We start from the raw sequence: 26,013 nt of genomic DNA on the forward strand, positions 1-26,013 counted from the left end.
TTGGTATCTGAAAAGCAACTAATGGCTTGATGTCACAATTCATGCACAGCCAAGGTTATAGGGAGGTCAGACCCTGGGATATACACGTACAATGAAACATGTACAAAGTAGTACAAAAGAGAATGTTTCGGGACATGGCACACAATTGAGAAGTAATCAGCGAAGTCTGAAAGCAGGATCCTGCATTCTGCTGAAACCTCTCTTAGTGGCAACATAATATATTAAAATCTGTTCTCATAAACACCATGTAAATCACTGCAGGGTAAAGAAAATGGGGGAAAGAAGAGCCCATGAACTAGAAAGCCCTTATTAAAACACAAATCCCAACTGTAACATCACTAAGATACATAAATGATAGATTAGAAAGTCTAGAAAGAATATTACATTAAAAAAAATCCTTAGAGACTCATAATCTTTAGGAAAAATGTTCCAACATTATTTCTTTTTGGTGCAACATCTCTAAGAATGTATATGTCTCAAGAATATAGTTATATGAAAAATGGGTAAGCATAAAAGTAGATTTGCAATGGTATTATTTAGTTTTGATGAATGGACTGTTCCTGTCAGCATCTATGTGCTTGGGTACAAAATAAGAAGCTATCTATAACTGTACTCTATAATGATGCTATATGTCAAATTAAATAAAAAAAAAATCCTTTTGCCAGTGTAAAAACCAGATTTGTGAGTCATCATGGAAACAAAATAAACCAAACCCAAACAAAAGCTCCGAGTAACGCTGGGCTTTGAGAAGACTCAGTCACCTACTCCCCAAAGCTAACTTTTGCTCCAGGTTCTCCCAGCTCCTTAAGAAAGACCCAATCACAACTTGAGTCCTCTGTGGCCTCCTACCCCATGAAGTTTTTGGCAGCAGGATCTATTTCACCATTCACTACTTTTTGTTTGACTGGCTTTGTCTCTCTAACATTTCACTTTTGAGATTGCTTAGAGAGAGCAAACTAATGGCATGGCCAATCTGGAAGTAGGTTAGCAGTCAGCAGGGGATCACGCAATTTCATTTACTACCTGTAGCAAGAACATATCTATTATTCAACTGAATATATATGAGATATAATAAGGTCCCAAATTAGGTCCTTTATTAATTACAGAGCATGTGATAGGGGCTTGAATGTAACATTGTGTTAAGGCGTTTGTTGAAAACCTTGTCTTCAGTAATCGCCACAACAGCAAAGGAATTTTATTGTGAAGATTGCATGTACATGCATGACAAAATATCTTAAACTAATTCATAGCAATAAGCTTCACATTAAGTTTGAGCCTTAATCATTTTAATCAGATCTGGAAAGAAAAACAAAACTATTAATCAAGAAGCATGCTGACAGCTGTGCAAGATCTCAGGGTTAAGAAGCAGGTATTTATACCTATAGGGAAAGCAGTGCAGGAGCTTAGCAGGTGGCGGAGCTCTTCCCACAGGAGAGTAGTTTTGTTTTCTATTAAAATGCACAGGGATGCATCCCTGTGAATTCTTCCGTTTCTCACTAGTAATTTTAGTATCTGACCAATTGTATGGTATCTTAACCCTGGTCCAGTATTTATGAGCTGCTAATCTATAAACATTCCACATGCAGATTGCCCAGGATGAAGAAGGATGAAGGTGCAGTTAACACCCTGATCTGGATTCATATTTAGGTTCTACCTTCTGGCATGGGAGTAGGTCTCTTTGTTTTTAATAAAAAAGCAGGAAATTAGATAACCCCTTTTGTGCCTTTGTTTTACAATTATGAAATGAATATAACATAACTTCCACCAGGGGAGAAAATTGAAAATCAATGCTTCAAAACCTGTGAGAGGCCTTAGATTACTTGCTGCAAAGGATGGAATAATAATTAAAATAAAGAATAGGGTTTTTTTTCCTAATCTCTTTTTCTCAGTCATATGCCTTCCACTTTCATCTTTTCCTCCAGTACAGTTCTCTAAAGCCCTTGGAGATAATTGCTCTTTAAAGCACAGAAAACCAACCAACCAGAAAACCTCTAGATTAGATTTCCAAAGAAATCTTTTAAAGTGGGACTGTTTAAAGTAGGGCTGAGGTAAAACTAAATAAATAATAATAATAATAAAAGAGACACTGGTTCTCAAATCTTAATTCAGCTGTTTTCTAAACCCTGGAGAGGTCTGAACTCTGCCAATGCTTCTGTTTTCGGGAAAAGGTTTTCTGTATGCTTAATCTATGGACAGAGTCCTGATCCACATTAAACTGAAAGAGGAAAAGTCTAAGTATGCCTTCTTGTCTTCTTTCAGAAACTCGATCCTTTGCATTCTGATAATGCTTTTTAAGTGGTAAAAGATGTTCTTTTTTTTTTTACAAATCACAACCTAAGTGGAGTTTTTCTCTTTCTCTGTTTAAAACAATTGCTCCATGGTTACATAGTCCATGTGGGAAGTGAGATCCAGATCCTTTTAAGGGAACAAATTCTGTTTTCTTGAGTTGCATCTTAATTTTAAGCTGAGAATACACTCATCAATTCTCCAATTGCTACTCTATCACAACACAGAACTGAGTTCAAAAATTCCTCGAGATAAACAGAGATTAAACAGAACATGGTTTATTGGGTAGGAGCTTTTACTCTTTCTCAATGATTTTGTGCTATCCATGTGCCCTCTCCCCTGTTGTCCAGTTCAGCATTAATCTTGCCTTGCTCAGCAGAATTCTGAAAAGGATGTCTTTTTGCATTTTCTTTTTAAATAACCCCTCCAAAACTGGAGTCACAGACCAATGATACCAGTGTGACCTCCCCCTTTCCTCTCCTCTTTTCTTTCTGGACCATTCCAGTCTGCCAAACAGTTCCAATCTCACTGCTAAGTAGGGATGGCTCAGATTCTACTTCTACCACTTGGGGAGCTCAATAGGGCTACACACTCCTGAAAACTGCTGCAGCATATAGGTTATGTCCCCTTTTCTAATTCCTCTTAGGCTCATTGCAGGACATGGTACCACCTGTTTAAGCTTCCTTACTAACTAGCTGGCAGAGATGAGGTACCAAATACGTAACTTGCTGCTGACTTCCTCTTCACTTTCCAGGTTTCCCTTGCTTTCACCTGTCAGCAGCTACATTGAGGATCTGACTTTTCTTCTCCTATTCATCTTACCCCTCCTCATCTCCCTTTTTTAAAGTTATGTCCTTTCCTAAATCTCCCTTCACCTCTGAATTCCTCAGTAAAGCAAACAGCTTTATGTCATTTACCTCTGTAGAGCATACCTGACCAGACAAGTCACTTCAGTTAATATGTCACCGCTTTTCGCTCTCTGACCAGCATTTGCTTCTGAGCTGTGTGCTTCACATTTAACTTGACACTGTTTTACCTTTTACATTCTTCGAGTCCATTCAACCAGTGTTTTCCAAAACAATTTTTTTATGTGTTTGGATTTTTAGACCACTACTTTCCAGAACTGCAGCAAATATCTTCAACCTTTCTTAGAACTAAAACATATTCTATTTCTGGTTACACTGGTTACTTGTTTGTACGTGTTTACACTCAAATAACTATTGACTTCAGTCTCTATTTCACTAGGTCATTGAGACCAGAGCTTGACAAGACTAAGTGCAAAAAAGCTGAATAGCTATAATTGGAATAAAAATATCAGACATTTATTGGAAGCAGAATAGTTACTAAATTTGATAATTTAGGAAGACATATTTATACTTTGGGAGCTCATTGTTTAAGCAATATCAGATTTTCTTTAGTAGCTGGTATTACTATTACCTCATCAAAGTCTGCAATGATTTCATTCAGCAAACGCAGGCATTCTACTCCTTGGTTATTCATCTCAGTCTGTGAGTAAAAGTCAGCAAATCCAGGAATAGAAGCAAACATCACACCAACTGCATCATAGGACTGAGAGTATAATTCCTAAAAGAACAATGAAGAAAAGAGTTGAAGTGGTGATACAGGGAAGAGAATGTAATTGGCTTCTTATTTTTTCCATGCATGATACTTTAATATTTGAGGTTAACATTAGTATATTGTTAGCCTAGTTCAACAGGAGGAGGCTGACAGCTTTCACAATTTTATCACAGATTATATGCAGGGTTTGCCCTTTCTTTGAAAGCCTGCTCTGCTCTTTCTGCTTCAGAGGTCAGGAAGCTACACGAACAAAAAGGAAACAGAATTTTTCATGTTTTGTTTTTATGGGAACCACTTGAAGAAATGAAGGATGCAATTGCAAGCGTGAATACCAGAGAATCAAACAGTGTTAGGCAAGTAAAAGGAACCTAATGTTTGTGATTTTTAGTGTTTAAGGCTGTCTCGCAAATGTTTGCAGTTGACAATATATTTCTCAATTTGGTAATTATCAAGAATCAGACTATTTAAAATGTCTCATGTGACCTCTTTGTAAAAGGTCTTCTCAGTGGCCATGTTTTCCTATATGTAATTTATACTTCACAGTGCTGCAGCTCTAAGAAAGTTTGTCTATTCAAGGTTTTCAGAGAGCCTTTATTCTGTGGTAAACTGTGATTCTCCGAAGGTGACTATGGAGCTATTTGGTTGCCTGGCTCTGGGAGAGGTTCCTGCTATTAGAGTTTGAAAGGAGGGAAAAACAGAAGTGCGGATGACAATGGACTCCCTGGGAACACAGAGAAGATTATAAGGGTCAGACACAGGAGGATGAAGTATGCTCTGGGATATGCTTCAACTTATGTTATTCATATAAATCACTGGTACTGAATGACATTTATTTATTGATGGGTTCTTGTCATTATATATGTGAGAATCATAAAACGGTTAGGGTTGGAAAGGGCCTTAAGATCATCCAGTTCCAACCCCCTTGCAATGGGCAGGGGCACCTCACACGAACCCATGTCACCCAAGGCTCTGTCCAACATGGCCTTGAACACTGCCAGGGATGGAGCATTCACAACTTCCCTGGGCAGCCCATTCCGGTGCCTCACCATCCTCACAGTAAAGAATTTCTTCCTTATATCCAATCTAAACTTCTCCTGTTTAAGTTTTAACCCATTATTCCTTGTCCGATAACTACAGTCCATAATGAAGAGTCCCTCCCCAGACGGTGGTCATTTCTCTGAAGCCAAGCACATTTTCAGAAATAAAACCAACTTCAACTTTAAAAATGCCAAGGACAGAGCTCCCCCACAACTCCTAGTAGGCTTTTTTAGTGGCTAATATACCCCAACCATGCGCATTGTTTTGTTTAACATTTTTCTAGCGTCAGCTTCTGTTGTTTTACCCAATGGTGGATACTTTAATTTCTGTTTTGAGTCTTTTCTTATGACAGTCTGACCCAGTACAGCTGTTTCTCAATGTTTTTTTTCATGTGCTTTCAGAAATTTTAGTGCTTTGGTCTCATGATAAAAGGGCTCACTGGTGAATGTCATACACCACCTGACATGAACACCTCAGACTCCTTCATCCATCTGGATTCTCCCTTGAGAAGCATCCTGAACGCCTGCCCTCTACTTTTCTATGCTGCAAATGCTGCTACTTCTGTCTATTCTTTTAGAAATCATCCTACAGCAAAAGTGGAAAAATTCTGCTAGTTTCCAAAGGTACTGCAAAGCTTCCTAAAAAAACCATGATTGATTCCCTTCCTGCCCTTACACTTCCTTTCATTGAAGAATATCTATGGGTTCATGGAAGCTATACTCTAAGGATACTCTTATTCCCTTTTGTGGGTACAGAAAAAAAGAAATACATACATTAGTTCGTGGATGCTTATGGAAAACTCAACAATATGTGCTAAGAGAAGCATATATATACTCAGCCATACTCTTTGACCAGATGATGAAGATAGAAAGCAACTGGCCGAGCCTTCAGCTGACCCTTTTTTCTTTTTTTGGTAAGTAGCCTCAAGACAGAAATAATACATCCATGAGAAAATGCTTACAGTACACATTTGGGAATTCATTTTTTGAGAGCAAAGAAATTAACTTAATAGCCAGACATGAACTGTAGGATTGATTGTATTGAAATCTGGTAGATGTTACAGCCAGCCAGCTCATGCGTAAATCATCCCCAAGTATAGTCACTCTAGAAATTGCCTTACAAAAAACAGAGGTGGTGGAATTGAATTCAGTTGCAAATTATTGAAGCATCAACAGTGATCCATGGGGCATCTGTTTGCTTCTGAAGATTATTATGCATGTGAGTGTATGTGAATGAATCTGTAAGAGAAGACACTTATTCCCTGAAAATCCATAATTCAGATATGCCAGCACTCACTTATGGTTTGTACTGGGGTCTGTTCCATTTGCAATGAAGCCTTTTAACCTGGTTGCTTTCACACAGATATTTTCTTATGTGCAGAATGGTGTTTAATACCCACAGAGTACAAAATTTCTCAAGAAGCAGATTTTTAAAGTGCCTTTTCTTGTAGCTTCTTACTATGTTGCCCTTCCCTAGGTGATATTTGAAATCATATATTCAGAACACAGTGATCCCTCATTATAAAGTCAAATTCTTCTGGCTACATCTATTTTCAAAAGGTATAATCAGAAGAGGGTAGTCTTGATTCCTTTCTGCTGCACAATGAATAGATACGTCTGGCAGTCTGAATCTTGCAACATCCACAATCTCTTCAGTATAAAAGATGATTCCAAAATTGCATGAGAAACTCACATTTTCACCATACAATAGCCTTTATTAACAGATGATACTATAATACATATTTGCCTTATTTCAGATAACGAGTAAGTGACTTACTGCTGGTTTCAGAAACAAATTCTGAACTTTCCTTTGTGCCTTCAGCAACCTTTCTTCAAACTCTGTCTTTGGAATATGCAGAGATTCCCTTATCAAGCTCTAATTTTTGTACTATGAATATTCTTTAAGAATATAGCCACAAACTAAGCTTCTGAAATGGGCATTTTGTTAACTGCCCCAAAGAGACAATTCAGACAATTTGAAATGGTGAAAATGTTCTCTGGGTCTGAAGGTGAGAGAGGCTCAGGTCTGTTGCAAACTGTTGCCCAGATTTCTTCCATTATAACTGGCAGGGATGCAATAATACTTCTACAGCACTCGGCTATATTAAGGTTTCACAGGCATTATGTTAAATTCACATATCTTTTTTAGAAATACTACATTTTCATAGACTCATAGGTTGGAAGCAAAGTGAAAGTCATCTAATACAGTTCCCACCCAAAGCAGGTGAGTGTCTCACAGCCTTGTTCTGTTGAGGGTTGAGTATCTCTATGACTGGAGATTTCACAACATCTCGGAGTCCCTCTATAATGACCACTTTTCTGGGGATTTTTTTTTTCCCTTGAATCCAACTGAGATTTTTCTTCCTGCAACTTGTGTCACTGCCTCTTGTCCTTCCACCTGCACACTGGAAAAGAGTTTTGTTCCGTCATCTCTATAAACACTCATTAGGTAGTTGAAGACAGTAACGAAATCCTCCTTCAGCCTTTTCCTCTTAAGTTTAAATGAACCCAGCTCTCTCAGTCTCTCATCATGCTACGTGTCCTCATTCCCAGTCATGGTGGCCCTTCACTAGACTTGCATTAGTAGGTCCATATGTCTCCTACTGGTGAGTCTGAACCTGGGAACACCACTTTATATGTGGCCCTAGAAGGGCAGAACACTTTAATACATGACTTGTCTTTTTAATGTTGATCAAATGTAATATAATGTATTGTGTAATGAATCCTATCAAGAACTAAGTAAAAACCAGTTCCTAACAGATTTGCTTTCCTTTTGCTAATCGGACAAAAATATCACAAATAAAGCTGATACGTACTTCATTATCCCGATCCTTCTCCAGGAAGTGACGGGCAACGTGACTGGGTAAAATATTCCGTAGCATGTTTTCATTGTGCTCCCTTAACTCCTTCATTTCATTGATTTCTTCTTTTGCTTGTACACGCCACAGAAAATCCAGCCTTGCTGTGTATTCAAGCTGTAGTTCCAGAGAGAAAAAAAAGGCAAAAATAAAACATGACTAGATAAGAGTAGAGATCTTACTGTCATCGTGGCAGGCTACTCCTGCCATATAACCACATTCAGTGCCAGAAAAAGAGGTTATTTCTTTGTCTTGTGTATGCTGAATATCTCAGAGAAACCTTGGGAAAATAATATTTGTCGTATTACTGCTACAGTCAGTGGCACAAAAATATTCTCCTTTTAAACAGCTTTATATCTGTTAGATAGTGGAGTCGGACAGGTGGTAATGTATTGGAAGATACTGGTATTGGTATGAAATAAATATGTTCCCATTTTTATATGTGTTTTTAAATGAAATGTGTTTAATGAGGAAATAGTACAAGGGCCATCCTAAACATTTTGCAGAGACAGGTGGCTTGTTTCTCAAGGATGAGCATCTTTCAGCAAAATTATATATAACAGCCCAATGCACTCCCAAAGAGGACTTTCAACTTTGTGGCATCAAAATGAAGTATTTCTACTGTTGGGACATACAGATATTTGTAATTTAAGTCTTTAAAAAGCTAGTGAAAGACATGCTATTTGATACCCTCTCGAACACTCTGTCCCTGATGTATTGCGGATCCAGTCTGCAAACAATTTAGTATGTGCACAGTGGCAGTGCCTTACACCCTCAGATACAAACCAAAGTTAAACGGTTTTCAGTGTTGTATATGTACAGTACAAAAGGAAGATTCTTGCACAGCTACTATATGCACGTATATATGTATTGTGTATTTATATACATATACAAATGCATATTCATATACACATAAATGACAGCTGTCTGGTAGCTGAAGCAAGGAACATGTTGAAACATCATGTTGCTTGCCTGAGAGACACATGTGTGTCAGCACACGGACAAGACCAACACAGCCAGAATTTTTGGGTGCATTAAATTGAAGGACACTTTTAAGCAGATTTCAGCTGGTGACTTGTTAACCTACAGCCTTATTGAAAATGATGGAGATATATCTGTGTGCAGTAAACTGAAAGAGAAAATATATTTGTGAAGTCAGATGCTCTAACTAGAGATAATTATCAAACACCCAGCAGATCAACATACTATATCAGCAAACAGATGGATTTGACAGTTGTGAGAGACCTCAAATGGTTTGCCAAAAAGTGCTGGGATTAAGGAAGTGGTTTGGATATAATTCACATACCAAATTGAGATAAAGGGCAAGCCTGCAGTGGGTGGGAGTTACTACAAAGGGATTGTTTAGTGACTCATCCTGTTTCTTTTCAGTTTTCTTTCCCTTTCTTTGTGTTCTGGAAGACAGAGCCCATACCAGATCATAACTGACTTTTGTCTGATTGAGAATAGGCAACATTGACTATAATTTTGCAAGAAGTTCTAAAGGTATTTTAGAGACTGTCTGGGAGCAGGAGTTGCTGGTGGATTCTGAGTTCTTTGACTCTTCCAATATTCAACGATACTACAATAAGAGCTTTGAAAAAACCCCACAACAGTACAGTTTTTTACAGCTGTACAGGAAAATTCCATATCTCTAGGCTTAGCTCAAAATAGCAGCAGCTAATCTTTATGGTTTAGATAACATCATTTTGGTTATTTAAAATTGCATTGTAACATGAAATTTTTTTCTTGCATTACTAGTGAGCAATGGAGATCGCCCTTTCAGTTTAGAGATAGAAGGGTGTGCTACATATGAGGTTTGAAAATAGAACATTTCAAGAAGATGCTTTGCTGAGTTCTGGTGTTTATTAAAACTAACAAATTGAGTTGAGTTGGGTTGAGTTTTGGATTTATTTTTTTATATTGTAAAGAAATGTTCCTGGGTATGGTGGTGGCAATAAAAATAACTTTCCGACCCTAACTATTCTGTGATTCATTCTATGACTGTCTGCAACATAAATCTTGAAATGTCCAGGTTTTCTTTCTCTGATACATAGCTCTATGAAATACTCCTAATTCCCGTAGTGAGTGAAGAAAATAAAGATGTATTACACAGAAAGCCTAGTAGTACCTATGTTCTCTAAATGCTGTACAACTTCACCACTCTGCAGACAATTACCACAGGCAAGGAAAACACAAGGTAAGGATCGGCATTTGATGTATAGAATATTCTTCCTTAGAGAATGAGAAAAGAGGATTTACATCCCAAAGGGACACCTTCAACCACTGAAAATGGTTTAATTCTGGATGAAAAAAGAAAATATCCTTTCTTCACTACACTAAAATGTTCTTCAAGATGAAATTTAATTTCTAATAAGGAATTAGTCTATTTAGTCCAAAGTCATGTGACATTGGCAAAACTACTTTTAATTATGGTTTTAGCACAAAAGACCTTCAAAATTTATTGCCTGAAGCATGGGTAAGATTTTAAGAAAAAGCCAAGTGTGATTAGACAACTTTTTCTTGAATCTGACTTAGAATTCTGGGTGCAAAACTGGGGATTAACTTTAAATTATAATGGATAAAGAACAGTAGTTAGTTGTTCAGAAATTAAAGACCCATGAATAAAATCTTACAAAAGTAATCCTTTTTGTAAATCCACCTAGAATGAGGCAACTTTTAAGATATTCTACTTCAGAACACTTCAGCAGTTTCTGAAGAGTAAAGCTGTGCCAGAGGGCAGATTGATTGGAGTTAACTGTTGATTGGAGTGCTTCCCATCAATTCAAATTAGTGATGAGATGTTTCTTTTAATGTGATCTGGATGGAATTTTTATGTATGTTTTTAGTTGGCATTTCTACAGAGACCTTTAGGTTAACTCTGAAATTAAACAATACAAGAAAATGGTCCTGGCCACTGCCACTGGATATTGTTAAATTGACCAAGTGGCCCTATGAATTATTTGGGAAGATATTCAGGAGTTAGCACATCTCAGGGACCATTTTCAAAGGCAGTTGAGTGCAGCCACCCTTTTCATGGAAGGAAGATTAATAGGATGGAAAACAGGTCCCTGGTCTGGAAAATCCATTTAAATACCCCTGACTGGGCTTTTGTAGAGATAGATACTTGCACTCAGAATTGTGATCCTGAAGAGCATTGCCTGGATGCTGCCTAATTCTTGCTCTACCTAAACACCTTTAGTTTTCTTTCTTACTACTTGGTCTCACTTAAGATGATTCCCAAGCCTGTAGATTTGTATCTTTGGTATGTTAAGAATCACTGGGAATATTATATGGCTTATCACAAATTTGGGATATCAGTCATAAAGCTCTGAGGCCCCTAAATCCTGGCTGTCATCTAGGTCCATGTGAAAGAATTTTTGCAAGTGATCTATGACCTGAAGAAGTTAGTGATGGTGCTTAACTCCAAATTTTTCTCATTACCTCAAATCTCTTGGTTTTCCTTTATGAACACACCAAGCTGTTGCATTGGAGTTTTGCTATTTTCTGTTTGTTCTTCCCTTTCTTCATCTCGATTTTATGCCTTCTCAAATGCACTAAAGCAACAAGATGCCATGATAAATGAAGTCCTGTTTGTTCTTTCAATTTCTATTAGGAATTTCAATATAACTTGTATATTGCTGAATAGCATGTTGCACATGTTCTTTAAGAATGATAGGCAGCATTAGAAGTGGGTTTTCCTTAATCGGATTCTGTATACGGTTTATTAAATTGTTAAAGGTCATATGCTCACGAGGATAAAAAGGCAGCTGGTATTTTGAAAGTAATTATTGTCACATCCTGTAATTGCAAGTGATATAGGGAATGGTTAAAGTAAATGTTTGCATTACCTGTTGACCATGATAAAATACAGCTAAAAGGAACATTGCCATCAGTAGTAAAGATGCCTCCTTTGTACCCAGGAAGTCTGTGCTGGAAAAAAAATCCAAAGTAAATGACAGTTATTGATTTTTCAGTATTGCAATTGTTCAGAAGTTTCATTTCATAATGCATCCTGGTGCTTTCCATTGCTCTTTAAAAAATCCACTCCATTTGGGAATTTAACTTAGCAAGAATTAGTTCAAGAGAAAAGGAGTGTAATTGGGGTCCTCACTGTTTGGAGACAAATGCATTACATAACTCAACTGTAGCTTACTATAGGTACACAGATGGTGATGACCTTCTTCTTTCAAATGTGATAGTCAAGCTGTGCGTCAGTTAGTCTCTTCTGGGTGCCTGGTAGGCAGCCATGAACACCACAGTCTCTGCAGAGTACAGGGAGTGGGATCTGGATGGGGAAAGGTTGAGGCCAGAACTGGGAAAGGGATACTTCCAGATTGTGAATGTAAAAGCCCGGTGAATTGGCCTGGAGATGAAAGATGAACGCCAAGACAGATGCTGAAAGTTAAATATCACCATGTTGTGAGAAAAGTTTAGAGGACAGGTGAGTTAAGGGAAGAGGTGTGGATTGAAGGGGAACCAAACAAATGGCAAATAGTAATTAGGACTGGTTTTACTGAGCAGCAGGGAGGAGCACAGAGAAGAAATGTCTGCCAACTACAGGGGAAGTAAAGGAAACTCCTGCACACAGTAGGGAAGCAAAGATGAGCCAAGAAGGTACTGGCTGTACAAAATCTGCAGCATGAAATTACTGAGATGTGTGTGGAGCATGAAGAAAATGTGACAAAATAAGGTGAAAAGTGTCCAGAGCAGTTAAAAAGGGTTCCAAATACGAATAAAAATTACAATTATGTGGAAAGGTGAAAAACTGAAGAAAGTGAATATCTCTGTGATATTATGGGGTTTTAAAAAGACGTTTCCCAGAGGAAAAGGCATTAATTAAAAGGTTGAGGAACTAGTAGGACCAATCTCATAGTTAAAAAAAAGAGAAAAAGCACTAAATTTAGAGATGAATCAAACTTGGATACTTGGAAATTATTTTGTTGAAAGATGAGGAAATGATTAAGAAGTGCTTAAAGCTCTGAAAAAGAAAGTATAATAAAGGAGTAAAAAAAGGAGCAGAAGTTGGAAGAGACTTTCTGACACTCTTCTGTCCACCTCGATATTCAAAAATAAATAAAATCTATATTCCATAGTAATTTTGAGAAAAGGATCAGGTGATATTGTTCAGAGCAGGAGTCCTATAACTGAGATATTAGAGAGAGAAAGAGCAGAGCTTGATGGAGACTAAACCAAAAGGAAACTGCTGTGAGAGAGCTAACTCAACTGACTCTGTGGGCTTAACGAAGAATTTACTGTGAGGAAATGAGCCACTATGGGATGAGTCAACAGTATAGAGCAAAAGACAGCGGAAAACATCTTTGTCATCTAAAATAAATAGGAATTCAAATGTCTTACATTCTGAAGTTGTCTGAAATAAAACCTACCAAAGATTTTATTCCAGAAGAACCCCTTGTACACTGGCTAAGTTCAACAGCCTCAAAGGTCTTAGTTATGAACTCATCTGCTTTTGTGTATTGTGTGATGTAGCTATAGCCACAAATATGTGGGCTAAATGAATTTTGGAGGGAGTTGCAAAACCTTTTATTCAACTAATTGGTATAGCTAAGAAAAAAGGTAAATTTCTGGGCACACAGCTTTGAACCTCATGTTCCCTAATGTCAGAACAGAAGTTCAGGTCCTTGTCCTGAGTGTGGAATATTTCAACTAAGTTCCTTATCCTCTGGGTTGTTGGCTACTCTAGAGGATATTCTTGTGATGAGAGCCACTGGAGAAATTTACTGATAAAGGGAATAGAAACTACTCTGAATTCTCAAAGATTTTCATACAAAGGAGAATCTTTCTTTATCATGCTTGATTAGTGACAATAATTAAAGACAATGAACATGATTTCTACTTCTAGTTACTTAGCCAAGGTATTGCTTACTGCCATTTGTCGTGTTTGCTGGGATCTGCCGTGAATATGCTGCATGTCATATCATTAGTCTGTAGGAGAACAACTAGCATTAGAAAAAATTATTGCATCCCAAATCTTTAGTACCTGGCTACTGTAGGAAGCTAGCAAGGAAAGATATGCTTGCTGATCTTCAATATGTATAAAGATGTGGCTGTTGTGAGAGCTAATTGTACTGCAAATCCATGCTTTTCTGTTACGCTGGGGATCTTCATTTGGAATGTGCTGATAAGCACAAGCAACTGCCATGCCAAACTGGTCAGTTATCAAAGACTGAAGTGTTTTTCTGAATGACATAAATCACTGCTGCTCTAGATTAAGTTATTGCAGCACTTAATGCATTTCTGACTCTGCAAATTACTGTGGTTCTTCTTTCTTCCTCTTCAATTCATTTTGCTGGGAAGGAAGCCTGAGAGGAGGAGTCTGTTCTTCAAATACATTCCTATAATGGGATCATCCCTATATCCCTTATATCTTTTGCAACTACATGTTATAGTTTGGCTTTTATTAGATTAAAAACCTGTCCCTAAAAATAAATTGTTCACTCCTGTTTTCTTAAACTGAGGTGAGAATTTCAATCAGTATCTCTGGAATTTTCACGAACAGATGCAACCAATGTATATGCATTGTAATACATATTTGTAGCAACATGGATAAACTATAGGAGACATAAAAGAGAAATCCTGCTCAGTACCCATTACCTTATCAAAAAGCAGCTTCTAAAGGGGTCTGTGAACACTTACTCTCCATTGTGGTTAAAGTTGTCATACTGCAGGAAAAGGGAAGCATAAATTGTCTCAGTCAGCAGAGAATAGATTGCAATCATGATGAGAAGTACTGCCAGCTTCAGGACAGAGTTGAGACGAAGAAAGACTGCACAAGTCACCATTGCCAACACACCGGTGAAGACAAAATACTGTATAGGAAACAGCACTGGTTACTTTTGATGATCAGTGACTACATATGGACTTCACAAATGTCTACGTAAATGATAAAAAAATCAGAAGTATAAAAAAATTTGCTTTGAATTTCAGTGCTCAGCTACTTCTTAGATTATAGGAAACTTTGAAAGTAGGGATTTTGCTAAAACAGAATGTGAAATTACAAATCCTTTATTTTGCAGGGCACCTCCATGTCAGTGGAAATCCTTCTAAGTGCTTTTATGGCATTCTCATTGTATTAGAAAGGAAAGTGAGTTCAGGTCATTAAAAAAAGAAAGGAAGAGATGCTACATGTAGTAGTTTTTCAACAAAAAGCCAACTGAGAACCAATTATTTCTATTCCTTCTAAACTTCTACAAGATCCACATTAATCAGGATGGAAGAATATTATTCTGGCTTTAATCCTTTTCCCATGCTACTTGAAGAGAGGATAAAGGCACAGGTTTGGGTGGGGTTTTATTGTGATTCTTTTTACATTATTTTCAATATTTTATGTCGACTTAGTTAAATTATTCTCTTAAAATTTGATGCCTGGAAGTTTTACTCCTATCTCATTTTCTAATCTCTTCATTGTCTTGTTTTTCTCAATGATTAGTCACCTGTCAAATGCAATCCGTGCAGTTGATACTGGATATAGAGAGACAATCATGGCCATGAGCTGTTCAGATTTAAAATAGCAACATCAACACCCACAGTCCAAATGTAGTTTAAATTAACTCCTATCACACAGCTTTAGGAGAGATTGCATTCATTTTTCTGAGTACAGATTTACTTTAGTGCAATTCTTCTGCAGGAAAGTCTGCACCCCTGCAATTGGCAGCATACTGCTGGCGGTATTATGACACTGCCATATGACCTTCTAAGCAACATATTGCATTTATTTCCCTGTTCATGGCAGGGGGGAATTGCGATTAGATGATCTGAAGGTTCCTTCTAACCCAAACCATTCTATGATTCTGTGATTTATCTACACACATGATCAACCCATTGATTTTACTGCCTGCTTACTCATCATAGAGAGGTTTTTCTTTGCTCCAAATGCAAATTTATAATAACTAAAGCAGAATGACTGATGGTTTTGCTTTTAAGTATTAGTAACCATTAGCTTCATATGAATTAAGTAATGTGTTTTATTGCACTAAGCTCATCAGATCATTGCTGGACGTGTTTCCAGCCTAAAGGTTCTGTATGAAGCACAAAGGTTCGAACCCTGTTAGACTGTTAAACCCCATTAGACTGTAAGATTAATTCCTTCTGTAACCAGCCTCTGCTTTTTTTGATCAGCATATGGATAAATGCAAAGATTCAGCTTCACAGTGCTGCTGAGGCACCTGACTCCACTACCAGTACACATAGATCATTGATTCAATGTAGTGGTTGCCATGTAATCTTTGTGGATCTGTGCCTCAGATTCAAAAGTACCCTTGGAAATACCTCAGGATAAGAACAGATGTCTGTAGAAGATGCAGATGAATTGAACGTCTGGTTCTTCAAGGCTACTGGTTTGTCAAAATCACACCATAGCTGTGAAGAAAGGAAAACAATAAATAAATCAGGGCTACATTGGGCACTGGTGACAAAATATTCATGTGGCTACTGGCTGGGTTCAGGGATAGAACTGGCTGACCTTCTGCTTTCAATGCCAGCTCCCTAGCTGGCACCAAGGACTAAGTTGACAGTAAGATGACATACTGTGGAGGCGAAATGGAAAGGGAGACCTATAAACGTTATAGACATTCAGTATCTGGATAGCTTTCATACAATCTCTTGTTGCCAAAGAGGAAAGATGAGCTCTTCTGGGAATTTCAGAAGAGTGATGCTTGGCTTTTTAAGAATTACCCTCTCAAAATGCTTATACTTTTTTACAAACTACTGAAAAGTTACTGAATTGGAAGCATAAAATCAGATTTCGTGTGTGCACTTGTTTGCAAGCATTTTTTTATGCTACTTTGGAAGGGACAATGTTAACCTTCTAGATGTGGGACAAAATACCATGGTATCATGCATTATGGCTTGTGCCAGAACATAATGTGGTCCCAGAACTGCAGTTGTGATGCCTAGAATGGAAGAGAATGAAAATTCATTCATAAAACAATGGTTTTGAGAATATAATACTGCTCTTGCTGTTATGACCTGCATTCACTTTAATGGCATTTCAAACCAAGTATATTAAACAAAACAGCAGTTTTGAGTTGCAATATATCATGGTATTAGAACACAGGAAAAAAAATCATTAATAGTTTCTTATTTTAGCAGTTAAAGCAGATGGAGTCTCATGTTGCATATATTAATCTCGTCTGGATGCTTATACTAGGTCATTTCATCAGTCTGGTATGTACAAGCTAGTTCCCCTGCCTTTCTTTCCAACAGATTAGAGTTTGTTTAATTAGGCCCAATTTCTTATAATTACATTCTAATGAATTTTGAACTTGGAACTCTCTTGCTTGTTCTTTCAGCAATTCAGCCATCTCTGCAATGCAGCAACATTAGCTAGGCTGTCTGTGCAGTCCTCTGTGAGAACAGATAATTATGAGTACCTTCTGAAAGTTTATGAGTTGTACAGCACCTCTCTGCAGGGCAGAATGCCATGAAAACCACTCTGCATGTCTTTTAAAAAGACCTTCAGGATCAGAAACATCTTTTCTGCTTTTATAACAATAAGAATGCACTTGATATCAAGAACCACAAGACTCATTTGCTCCCCTGGTGAAACTGAAGCCTTATAGCTCTTGTTAGAAAACATCTTTGTCTCCTCCAACAGGGTGTGTTTAAACTCAGTGGACACTGCAAGACTGAGTCACATTACCTGTTCTTAAACGCATGCAGGTCCCTCCTGAGCAAATTATTATTATGGCAGAATTTTGACATATAGAATAATGAGGTTTTATGAATGTTGTGTTTTAATGTAGGTGTCAGGCCTTGGTGACTCAAGTCAGTGTCATTCTGAATTTATGACAGTAAATATAATTGTTTACTGCTCTATAGAAACCCAGTAGCATGACAATAAAAGGAATTCTGTTTCTTTTGACTGTTTTAGAATTAGCCATCCTCCTACATTGCATTGCATAGTCTTAAAAAATAATCCACTACAAGTCAGAGGAAAATCTTACTGTCATCATATACATAGGAAATTGGGTATGGATAGCCCATTAGAGATCATGTTGTTTCACGACCATGCTTAATTCTATCCAAATCTTTCTTGACAGATATTTGTCAATCATGATTTAAACACTTCTAAATTCTACAACACGCCTTAATGATCTATACTATAATGGACCACCATCCTTGTCTTCAGGATGTTTTTAGCCCTGCTGAACTTTCTGTCATTTACGGTATTTATATTTTCTCTGTAAGGATCGTGATCAGTGGCTACACTCTTCTTTCTCTCACTAACTCTCCTACCAGTGATTGTATGGTATCACTAAAAAACTCAGATAGATGTTGAGTCCTTGGATACTGGCAACCTGAATTTAGTCATGGAAGAATAACAGCAATGGAATATAGTAGGATCTGTTAGCAAAAGATGAGGCAAACCCTTGAGGTATCACACTTCAGCATATTTATGATAGAATCATAAATACTATTAATTATTACAGGATAATTGTTGGTGCTATTGTGTTGTTATAGTTGTTATTGATTTTATTGTCAATAAATACTTTCCTGGTCTTGCCTAGAAGAAAATAAACTACAAAGTTTAGATGAAAAAACACTGCTACGCATGTAGGCAAAAACTGCCCTAAAGACAAAAGTGATGAAAATGTTAATCAGTGAGATATTTACCTTCTTGCTTAAGCCTTCAACACCTGCCAGGCTGTCTGACATGATAATCTGCCTAATTCATGCAAAGCTGCCATCTCACATTTCTGAAGACATCGGGATAATCAGGGATCTACTCTGTTTGCATACAAGACCCTATCCTTTTACCATGTGTACGCGGGCCCATTGTCTTCAATTACCACAGCTGTTACGTAAAGTTTAGTATATGCATTTCCTCACAGAAATACTGATAAACTTTGCTTTAGATTTGTCACTTAGTGCAGATGTGGAAATTAGGAGCCCTCAGTGGGCACTGGAGAGAGAAAAATCTCTTTACTGGGACCAGTATAAACAAAAGAAATCTGTGGGGATTCCTGTTTTTTTGTGTTGACTATAAAGAAAGCTAACAGTGACTATGCCCATGGTTTGCTACTTCAACTAAGGTGAATTCAGGCTGAAGGGGGTTTTCAAACCACTAAATGAGCAAGACAAAACATGTTTAGAAATTATGCCTCCTAACTTCTTTTTTGAAAAAGTGGTTACTGGCACAGATTGACCAACTCCATCCTTTCTTTGAAGGTATTTTCTGGGTTTGTTGTCACTTTTCATATTTTTTATAATCTACTTAATGGGAGAGTTGTGAGATGAAGAATTTAATATCTGTAAGCATTTCTTGTATTGACGGTATTGAAAGAAGCATATGTTCGAAAAAGACAAATGGTTCTCAACAGGTAAATACATTGACCAGAAAACAGCAAAAGGGTTTTAAAGGCAGATGATACTCACAAGGGAAAAATAATTAGATATTTCAGAAATACATAGTTTAAGCAATAGATTTAATTTCCTGAAGCTGTCATACAGTACCTTTTTTTTATATATATATTTAAATTATAGCTGGTTTATAAACATATTAGTTAGCAAGTCCTGTAGCAAGGTTAATAATTTCATAATCATCTTTTCCTATATAATATCACCTGGTTCCCTATAAGCTTACAATATTGATGATGGCTCCAAGAAAATTAATCAGAATGGATGCAAATATAATGACATTCCTGGCCAGGTAGGTCTCGTTAATCCAGCAGCAAGTTTTCCGGAGCATTAAAGGTAAACATTTGTAATCCTCTGCCGTAGTGATTAACACAAGAGCGGAGTGCAGCATAATCAGAATAGAGAACTGAATGACCATTGGTATCACCCTAGGAAGAACAAAAAAATACAGTAAACTCAGCATTAAACCACAGCACAATACTACCGCTGATCAAAATAAATCCTTATACAGTTCAGACTCAGAAAAATCATTTGCCGTAAATCTGAGACAAAAAACACCAGTAAATAAAACAGAGAAAGCAAATATTTGCTCATATTCCACAGGTCTGCCATTCCTTCACATGTTTTTTTGCTGAGAAACTGCTGTTGAAGAAACAAGCCAAGGAAATAATTGACTGTGCCTCTATCGGTTTATATAGAGTGTGAGTGGCAAGCATACCCTTTCTTTTAGTACTCAGTTGCCCCTTTAGCTTCTCTCAGAGCAAATCTATTTAGCCTGTAGGATACTGATGCCACTTTTGTATGAGCCAGTTCCCACTCTAGTGTATTAGTTTGGTAGGATGTTATTTTGAATATAACATAACACAGGTCTTAAGCTCATACTATACCAAGGGTCATAAAGAGAATACAATAAAGCAGCCTATTTTCTAGAGTAAGTCAGGATATAATAATTACAGAAATGTAAAATTCCTCTCATTTTAAGCTGCAGCTAAGAATCTTCTTGGCTTCTAAAAAAGCAACTGATGTACTATTTTCGTTGAAGTAATTTAAAATATAAAGCATAGAAACAGGTGTTCTATGATCCATACAAGTTTAAATAAAACATGTCATTTGGCATACCCTATCAATTTTGTTCTTACAAACATGATCCTTAACTATTGTTAAGTGCGTACACAGAATATAGGTCAATTCCTTTCAAGCCCATAATTTCCTCTACTCCAACTTTCATTATATTTTTTCTAAATTTATCCCCCCCCCCTTTATTTTTGGTTAAAAATGAAACCTGAAGTCATTCAAGTAAACTATGCGTGGTTGGGAAATGGAGTGAATTATTTTATTTCACTGAGAAGAAAGCACTCAGAACTTTGGAAGTCAAGTTTCTTTGTCCCCACTTCTGCGCTGTTTTAAGTAAGATAGATATGCATAAGATGATATTTTTTGTAGTATCAACTTATATTACAAAACATTTTGAAATGTGAAAAATGTGAAAAACATCAAAATGGAAGTTCTGTTCCCTAATTAATTGAAATAAGATTAATTATGTGTTAATTTTCCTTGAGAGCTTCCTGTGGTACTACGAGCTTTGACACTGTTCTGATGAGGTACCATCTGTATGAAATGTTATCTTACACCTAGATCAGCATTTCACTCCAAAAAGCTTTGTCAGAGTTTTGTGTGTGAGTTAAATACAGTACACAAAGGAGCTTCCTAAAAATGTCGAATCCTCTCCACAAAGCTCATCCAGAACTAAAGCTTGCTTTTACAAAAAAGAGCAATGTAGCCAGTAAAAACAAACTGCATTGTGAAGGGAAGAGTGAATAATAAAGAAACAAGATGGGAGCAGGAGCCACAGAATTCCTCTTGTGTAACTAAGTTTTGTGGGAAGAGTCTCAGGACTTGCTCAAAGACCCAAAGCTACCAAGTAGAGACACAATGCAACCACGTCTTGAGAGCAGCTTCTCTCTGTGGGAATACACAGAAAGCCAAGAAAGAGGCAGTCAGTAAAGCCAGGGAAAAGCTGGACTATATGTTCATGGAGAACTAGTCAAGGGAGTCAAGAGAGCTCATTAAGAGAGCTGTGTAATTTAGGATACATCTTACTGCACAGCATTCTTTTAGATTTATTCAGATAGAAAGCACCTTGAGATCTACTAACTGACTTGTTCTCCAGTAGCTATACTTTGAATTGCGGTTACAGACAATGACAGATAGGTATATGAAACTATTTCCTTCAGTTTCCCCACACCACAGCAGTATTCTGCAGTAACCTTCTTGCTTTCCAAAGCCAAATGACTGAGAACCGCTTTGGGACTCATGGTTTCTTGCTGTATCTCAGATACATATAGACAGTCTTTATATGCAGATGTAACCTACCAATTCTGCAGACCTAGCCTGATTTAGCTCTAAATGAAATCAAATTAAGGCTTTGAAAAAGATTAGGGTCAAGCCTCAGGAGGTCAGACCTGAGGACACAAAACATGAGTTCATATTTTGGACTGCCAAATTTTACATGTAAGACCCAGTGCTATCAAATTAAAGGGAAATAAATTGAAATTAATAAACTGAAATAAAAGGAGCATATAGGGACCTAAGTCTGGTATATCAAATATGCAGCATAACCTGCTTAGGTTGCATGAGAAACCATGGTCTTGTATTTGTTCATAATAAATATATAGTCAACAAAAATTCTTCCACTGTAGCTGTTCGATTAAACATCGATGTGTTTGTCTCCTGTCTAAGCTTGCTTGAGATAAAAACAAAACTGGAGTCTGCAAACCTATGACATCCTAGAAGATCAAGTCAGTATTTGTGCTAAGATTTTACTGGCAGCATACTGATATGATTAAATACAGCAGAAGATATAGCCAAGGTCAGAGGAATAAGGGCAAATAGCCATTATGCTCTTCTGTCTATGAACTTCCAGAGCTATAACACCTGGGTTGGATCACCTCTTCATTCAAGTAGAGATTCAACACCAGATGCTTTTCTTTCTAGGGGTTCCCTTACTGTCAAGATGAAGTGAAACTTGAAATGGAGCTTTTGCTTTCCCTCTTCCACATGAACAATCACAAATCAAGACCTAAGCCAGAAGGGAGCATACACAAAACAGGTGATGCAGATGTTTAAATGAATAACAGTGTATCCCCTCACAAGAATAACTCAGTGGAAAACAGGTAGAAGTTACGAGTAGTTCAGCAGTCTACTCCAATATGATTGATTGCCCATCTGAGCATATAGAAAGTGTATTGCAGGAAATGAACCAAACTCCCAGGCCTCTCAGATAGAGAAGATGAATCACTGCAAGGTTGGCAATGTAATGTAATGGCTTCATAGAGGATAATTACAGTAGAAATATGGCATTAATTTATGTCACTTAGAGTAATTTCCCCAACTCAATATGTCAAAGAATGAAAACTATTACAAAGATTTTTAAATTCAGTGATGTGTTTGCCCTGTCAGGGAAAGGCATGAATGGATCAAATATTTATTCTAAGGGAGTCAAACGGAGATAAAATTCTGAAACACCCGTGCACAGTAGGTGATTCTAATAATAATCTAACACATAAGATTCTAAATAATCTTATAATAGGAAGGTGATTCTCTTTTTTAACACACAGACTACGGCAACCTATCTAGGAAACTCCCTTAAGAACCTTAATAATATATGTTTTATGATGATTTAAATAATGTTTTCTTTCACTGAATTTCCAGAAACCCCCAAAAGACCCAGCTCAGAAAAATATCCAAGCATGTACTTCAGCAAATACAAAATTCCCTTCTTCAACAGATCTCTGAAGCATTCATTGAAGGACTCTTAAATGTGTTGTTAGGAAATTGGTAGGTTACCATAAGGAATGTTAATTATAGTTTGTTAACTGTTCCATGGAAATGATGTGATGTCCTTGCATTTCCACTGAGGTGGTTTACTTCTCTGAAATCTGCCAGAGCTATAAGAGATGAGTATGCAGTTATCGCCAAGACTCTCTGAATCCAAATGTTGTTTAACTTGGTGATAGCTCATTTGTGTGCTCATAAATTGAACTGATTTTAGAACTGGAACATGGGAAATTTGGACTTCCAGATTATTTCCCCATTCAATATGTTTAAGCATATTGAAAACAATTAAAACCAACTAAAATCAGCTAGAAACCCTTCATCTTTTTATTTTAGGGTGGCTTATCTGTTGACCTCCACTCATTTAACAGGCATGTTTTTTTAAGACCCAAACACGCTTTCTGAAGCAGAGCAACGAACTTGAAAACAAAGACTGAAATTTGCCTTCTTAAGCATTGACAGTGATCTTCAGCTTCTGAAAGAGCATAAGCACTGCCATAAAGCACCCATGCCACTTCAAATCTTCTCAATCTTCTCTCACTAACGGGATAATGGTAAACATCCTTTCCCTAAATGTCTTCCCAGGTACTGGAAATCAACCTTTAAGGGTATACTTGAGGCCAAGGTTCCATACTTTTGTTTAAAAACTTCTGTTGATCTTATCTCATAGGGATTGATCTGACCTTTACTTGAACCTATTTATAGTTACGACCTCATTAACATTCAGTGACAAAAAGGACCCCAAAGCATTTCTGAAGTGCAGGGAAAAACAGCAGACCACTGTGGAACATGGGACACCAGGAAGATGGACAACTGCAGGCAATATGGCTATGTGACTCCTTCTTTCCTAATTCCAATTGCTCCAGACACCCTCACAAGAATTAACAGAGATGAATCTGTGAAGGTACAAAAAATGTCATGCATTTTTTTTTGTTGGTATAGCAGTGATTGATGTAGTAGCAGAAATCTTTTTTGGAAAACATGTTCCATTAATAAGATCCATAAATCTTCTTGTACATACTGAGTGAAAAAAAAATAAAAAATAGAAGTAACAGCTATCAGAAGTGAAGCATTTTAAATGTGTATTGGGAGAAGAACTTTAAAAAATCGACCAAACTTACTATCAGAACAATATAGCACATAAGGTACAGCAGAAGGTCATGTACTGTTCTGGGTACTTCCCCAGCTGAGAACTACAAAATACATGGGACACCACTGCTGCAGACTGCAGTTGCCTGTCTGCTTCTAACCACCCTATTGCTATTCTTAGATGCAAACATGGTGTACCAGAACTTCCAGACATGATCCAAGAAATATTGCTGGATTAATGTATATACAAAGTTATTTCTTCTGGAGCACCTCCTGTGTGAAGACAGGCTGAGAAAGTTGGGGCTGCTCAGCCTGGGGAAGAGAAGGCTGCATGGAGACCTCAGAGCAGCCTTCAGTATCTGAATGAGGCCTATAGGGATGCTGGGGAGGGACTCTTCATTAGGGACTGTAGTGATAGGACAAGGGGTAACGGGTTAAAACTTAAACAGGAGAAGTTTAGGTTGGTTATAAGAAAGAAGTTCTTTACTGTAAGGGTGGTGAGGCACCGGAATGGGTTGCCCAGGGACGTTGCGAATGCTCCATCCCTGGCAGTGTTCGAGGCCAGGTTGAACAGAGCCTTGTGTGACATGGTTTAGTGCGAGGTGTCCCTGCAGGGGGGTGGAACTGGGTGATCATAAGGTCCTTTCCAACCCTAACTATTCTGTGATTCTGTGATTCTTATACAAATACTGCATTTTCAAGGTGATTCTGCAGGTAGACATAAGTTAATGTTCTTTTGAGTATTAGAAACCAACTGAGAATGAACATCTGGGCATTTCCATTTTAGCACTTACTCTGTCTTGAAGAGCAAATGAGACCAGGGCATGTTTTAGTGGTAGTCAAGTTCTACTGGCTAGAAAACTGCTAGAAAACTGACCTCGGCCCTTGCACACACTGTGTGTTCTCACTATTAAATAGTAGACAAAAATGCCAATTTGTAGGTTTGATTTTGTGAAACGTGGATACAAAGGTCTCAGTTATGTCACATTTTCTTCACCTTGAGAGGAAGCTGTTGCTTAGTCAGCCCAAATAAAAGCAGAAGTGAGAAAAGATCTACCAGTTCACCTCCTTGCTGCTTCTTAACGGCACAAGATTGCTTTTCCCAGCTTGATGATACGTGCCGTCAGCAACAAAGCACAACAGTATGACTTTCTTACATGGCATGTAAGAAACAAAACCAAAACACTGGTTCCCAAGGTGATTACCAGTAATTTTACTTAGCAAAGAGGCACTATCTGGATCATGTTTTACTTCAACAGTGGAAGCAGTAGGCCATATTGTGTCAAGTTTTTGTAACCCAAAGTTCCCACTTAGTAGACTTCTGCTTAAAAACATGGCAACATAATGTCAGTAGGCATAAAAGCTACATGCTTTTTTGTGCTGTCTCACATAAAAGCATGTAGCTGCAGATAATGTGGTACAGAAGTAGTTAATACTGGTAAAAAAAGTGCAAAATATTTCCACTTTTGGGAGCAAGCAGATTCTAACAGCTCATTCCACATCAATCCTAGAAATGTTCTCCCAGTTTTCCCTAGAGTGCCTTCAGGTGTATAGAGATATATTTCTGTATTTACCTGGAAGAAGGAAGTAAGCTTTGGATAGCGGTGATAAATACAAGGACAATAAATGCACACACCAGGTTTGATTTGAATACTTCATCCCGCATTTGAGAATACTAGAATAAAAGAAAACAAACAGAAGAGGAAATTAGCTGTTAATCCATGCAGTACTTTCATAATGACTGGTGCATATAGGAGACTTTGGGAAAACTAGCAGGAAGACCTAATAAATCAATGATCTGAATTTGTTTTTAAAAATGAAACACAGCAAATGAATCATTTATAAGCTGGTAAAATACTTTATCCAAAAGAAAAAATATTCTGTAATTTGTAATGCAAATTTGCTTTACTTGGTTGCCTCTTTTTCAAAATTCTTTACTTTAAATCCCAAGTAGA

At 37.4% G+C, this 26,013-nt stretch overlaps 1 protein-coding gene across 1 annotated transcript in view; it reads right to left on the reverse strand.

The window, feature by feature from the left end:
• Positions 1-26,013, reverse strand: part of ADCY8 (adenylate cyclase 8) — a 122,726-nt gene that overhangs the window by 6,132 nt on the left and 90,581 nt on the right. The window contains exons 9-15 of the mRNA XM_065669440.1: positions 25,633-25,733; positions 19,362-19,563; positions 16,046-16,135; positions 14,414-14,586; positions 11,608-11,689; positions 7,718-7,876; positions 3,724-3,870 (exon numbers count right to left, since the gene is read on the reverse strand). Coding sequence (XP_065525512.1) covers positions 3,724-3,870; positions 7,718-7,876; positions 11,608-11,689; positions 14,414-14,586; positions 16,046-16,135; positions 19,362-19,563; positions 25,633-25,733 — 954 coding nt within the window. The remainder of the gene's footprint in view (positions 1-3,723; positions 3,871-7,717; positions 7,877-11,607; positions 11,690-14,413; positions 14,587-16,045; positions 16,136-19,361; positions 19,564-25,632; positions 25,734-26,013) is intronic.

Source organism: Lathamus discolor, chromosome 2, assembly GCF_037157495.1.
Source record: "Lathamus discolor isolate bLatDis1 chromosome 2, bLatDis1.hap1, whole genome shotgun sequence".
Classification (NCBI taxonomy): domain Eukaryota; kingdom Metazoa; phylum Chordata; class Aves; order Psittaciformes; family Psittacidae; genus Lathamus; species Lathamus discolor.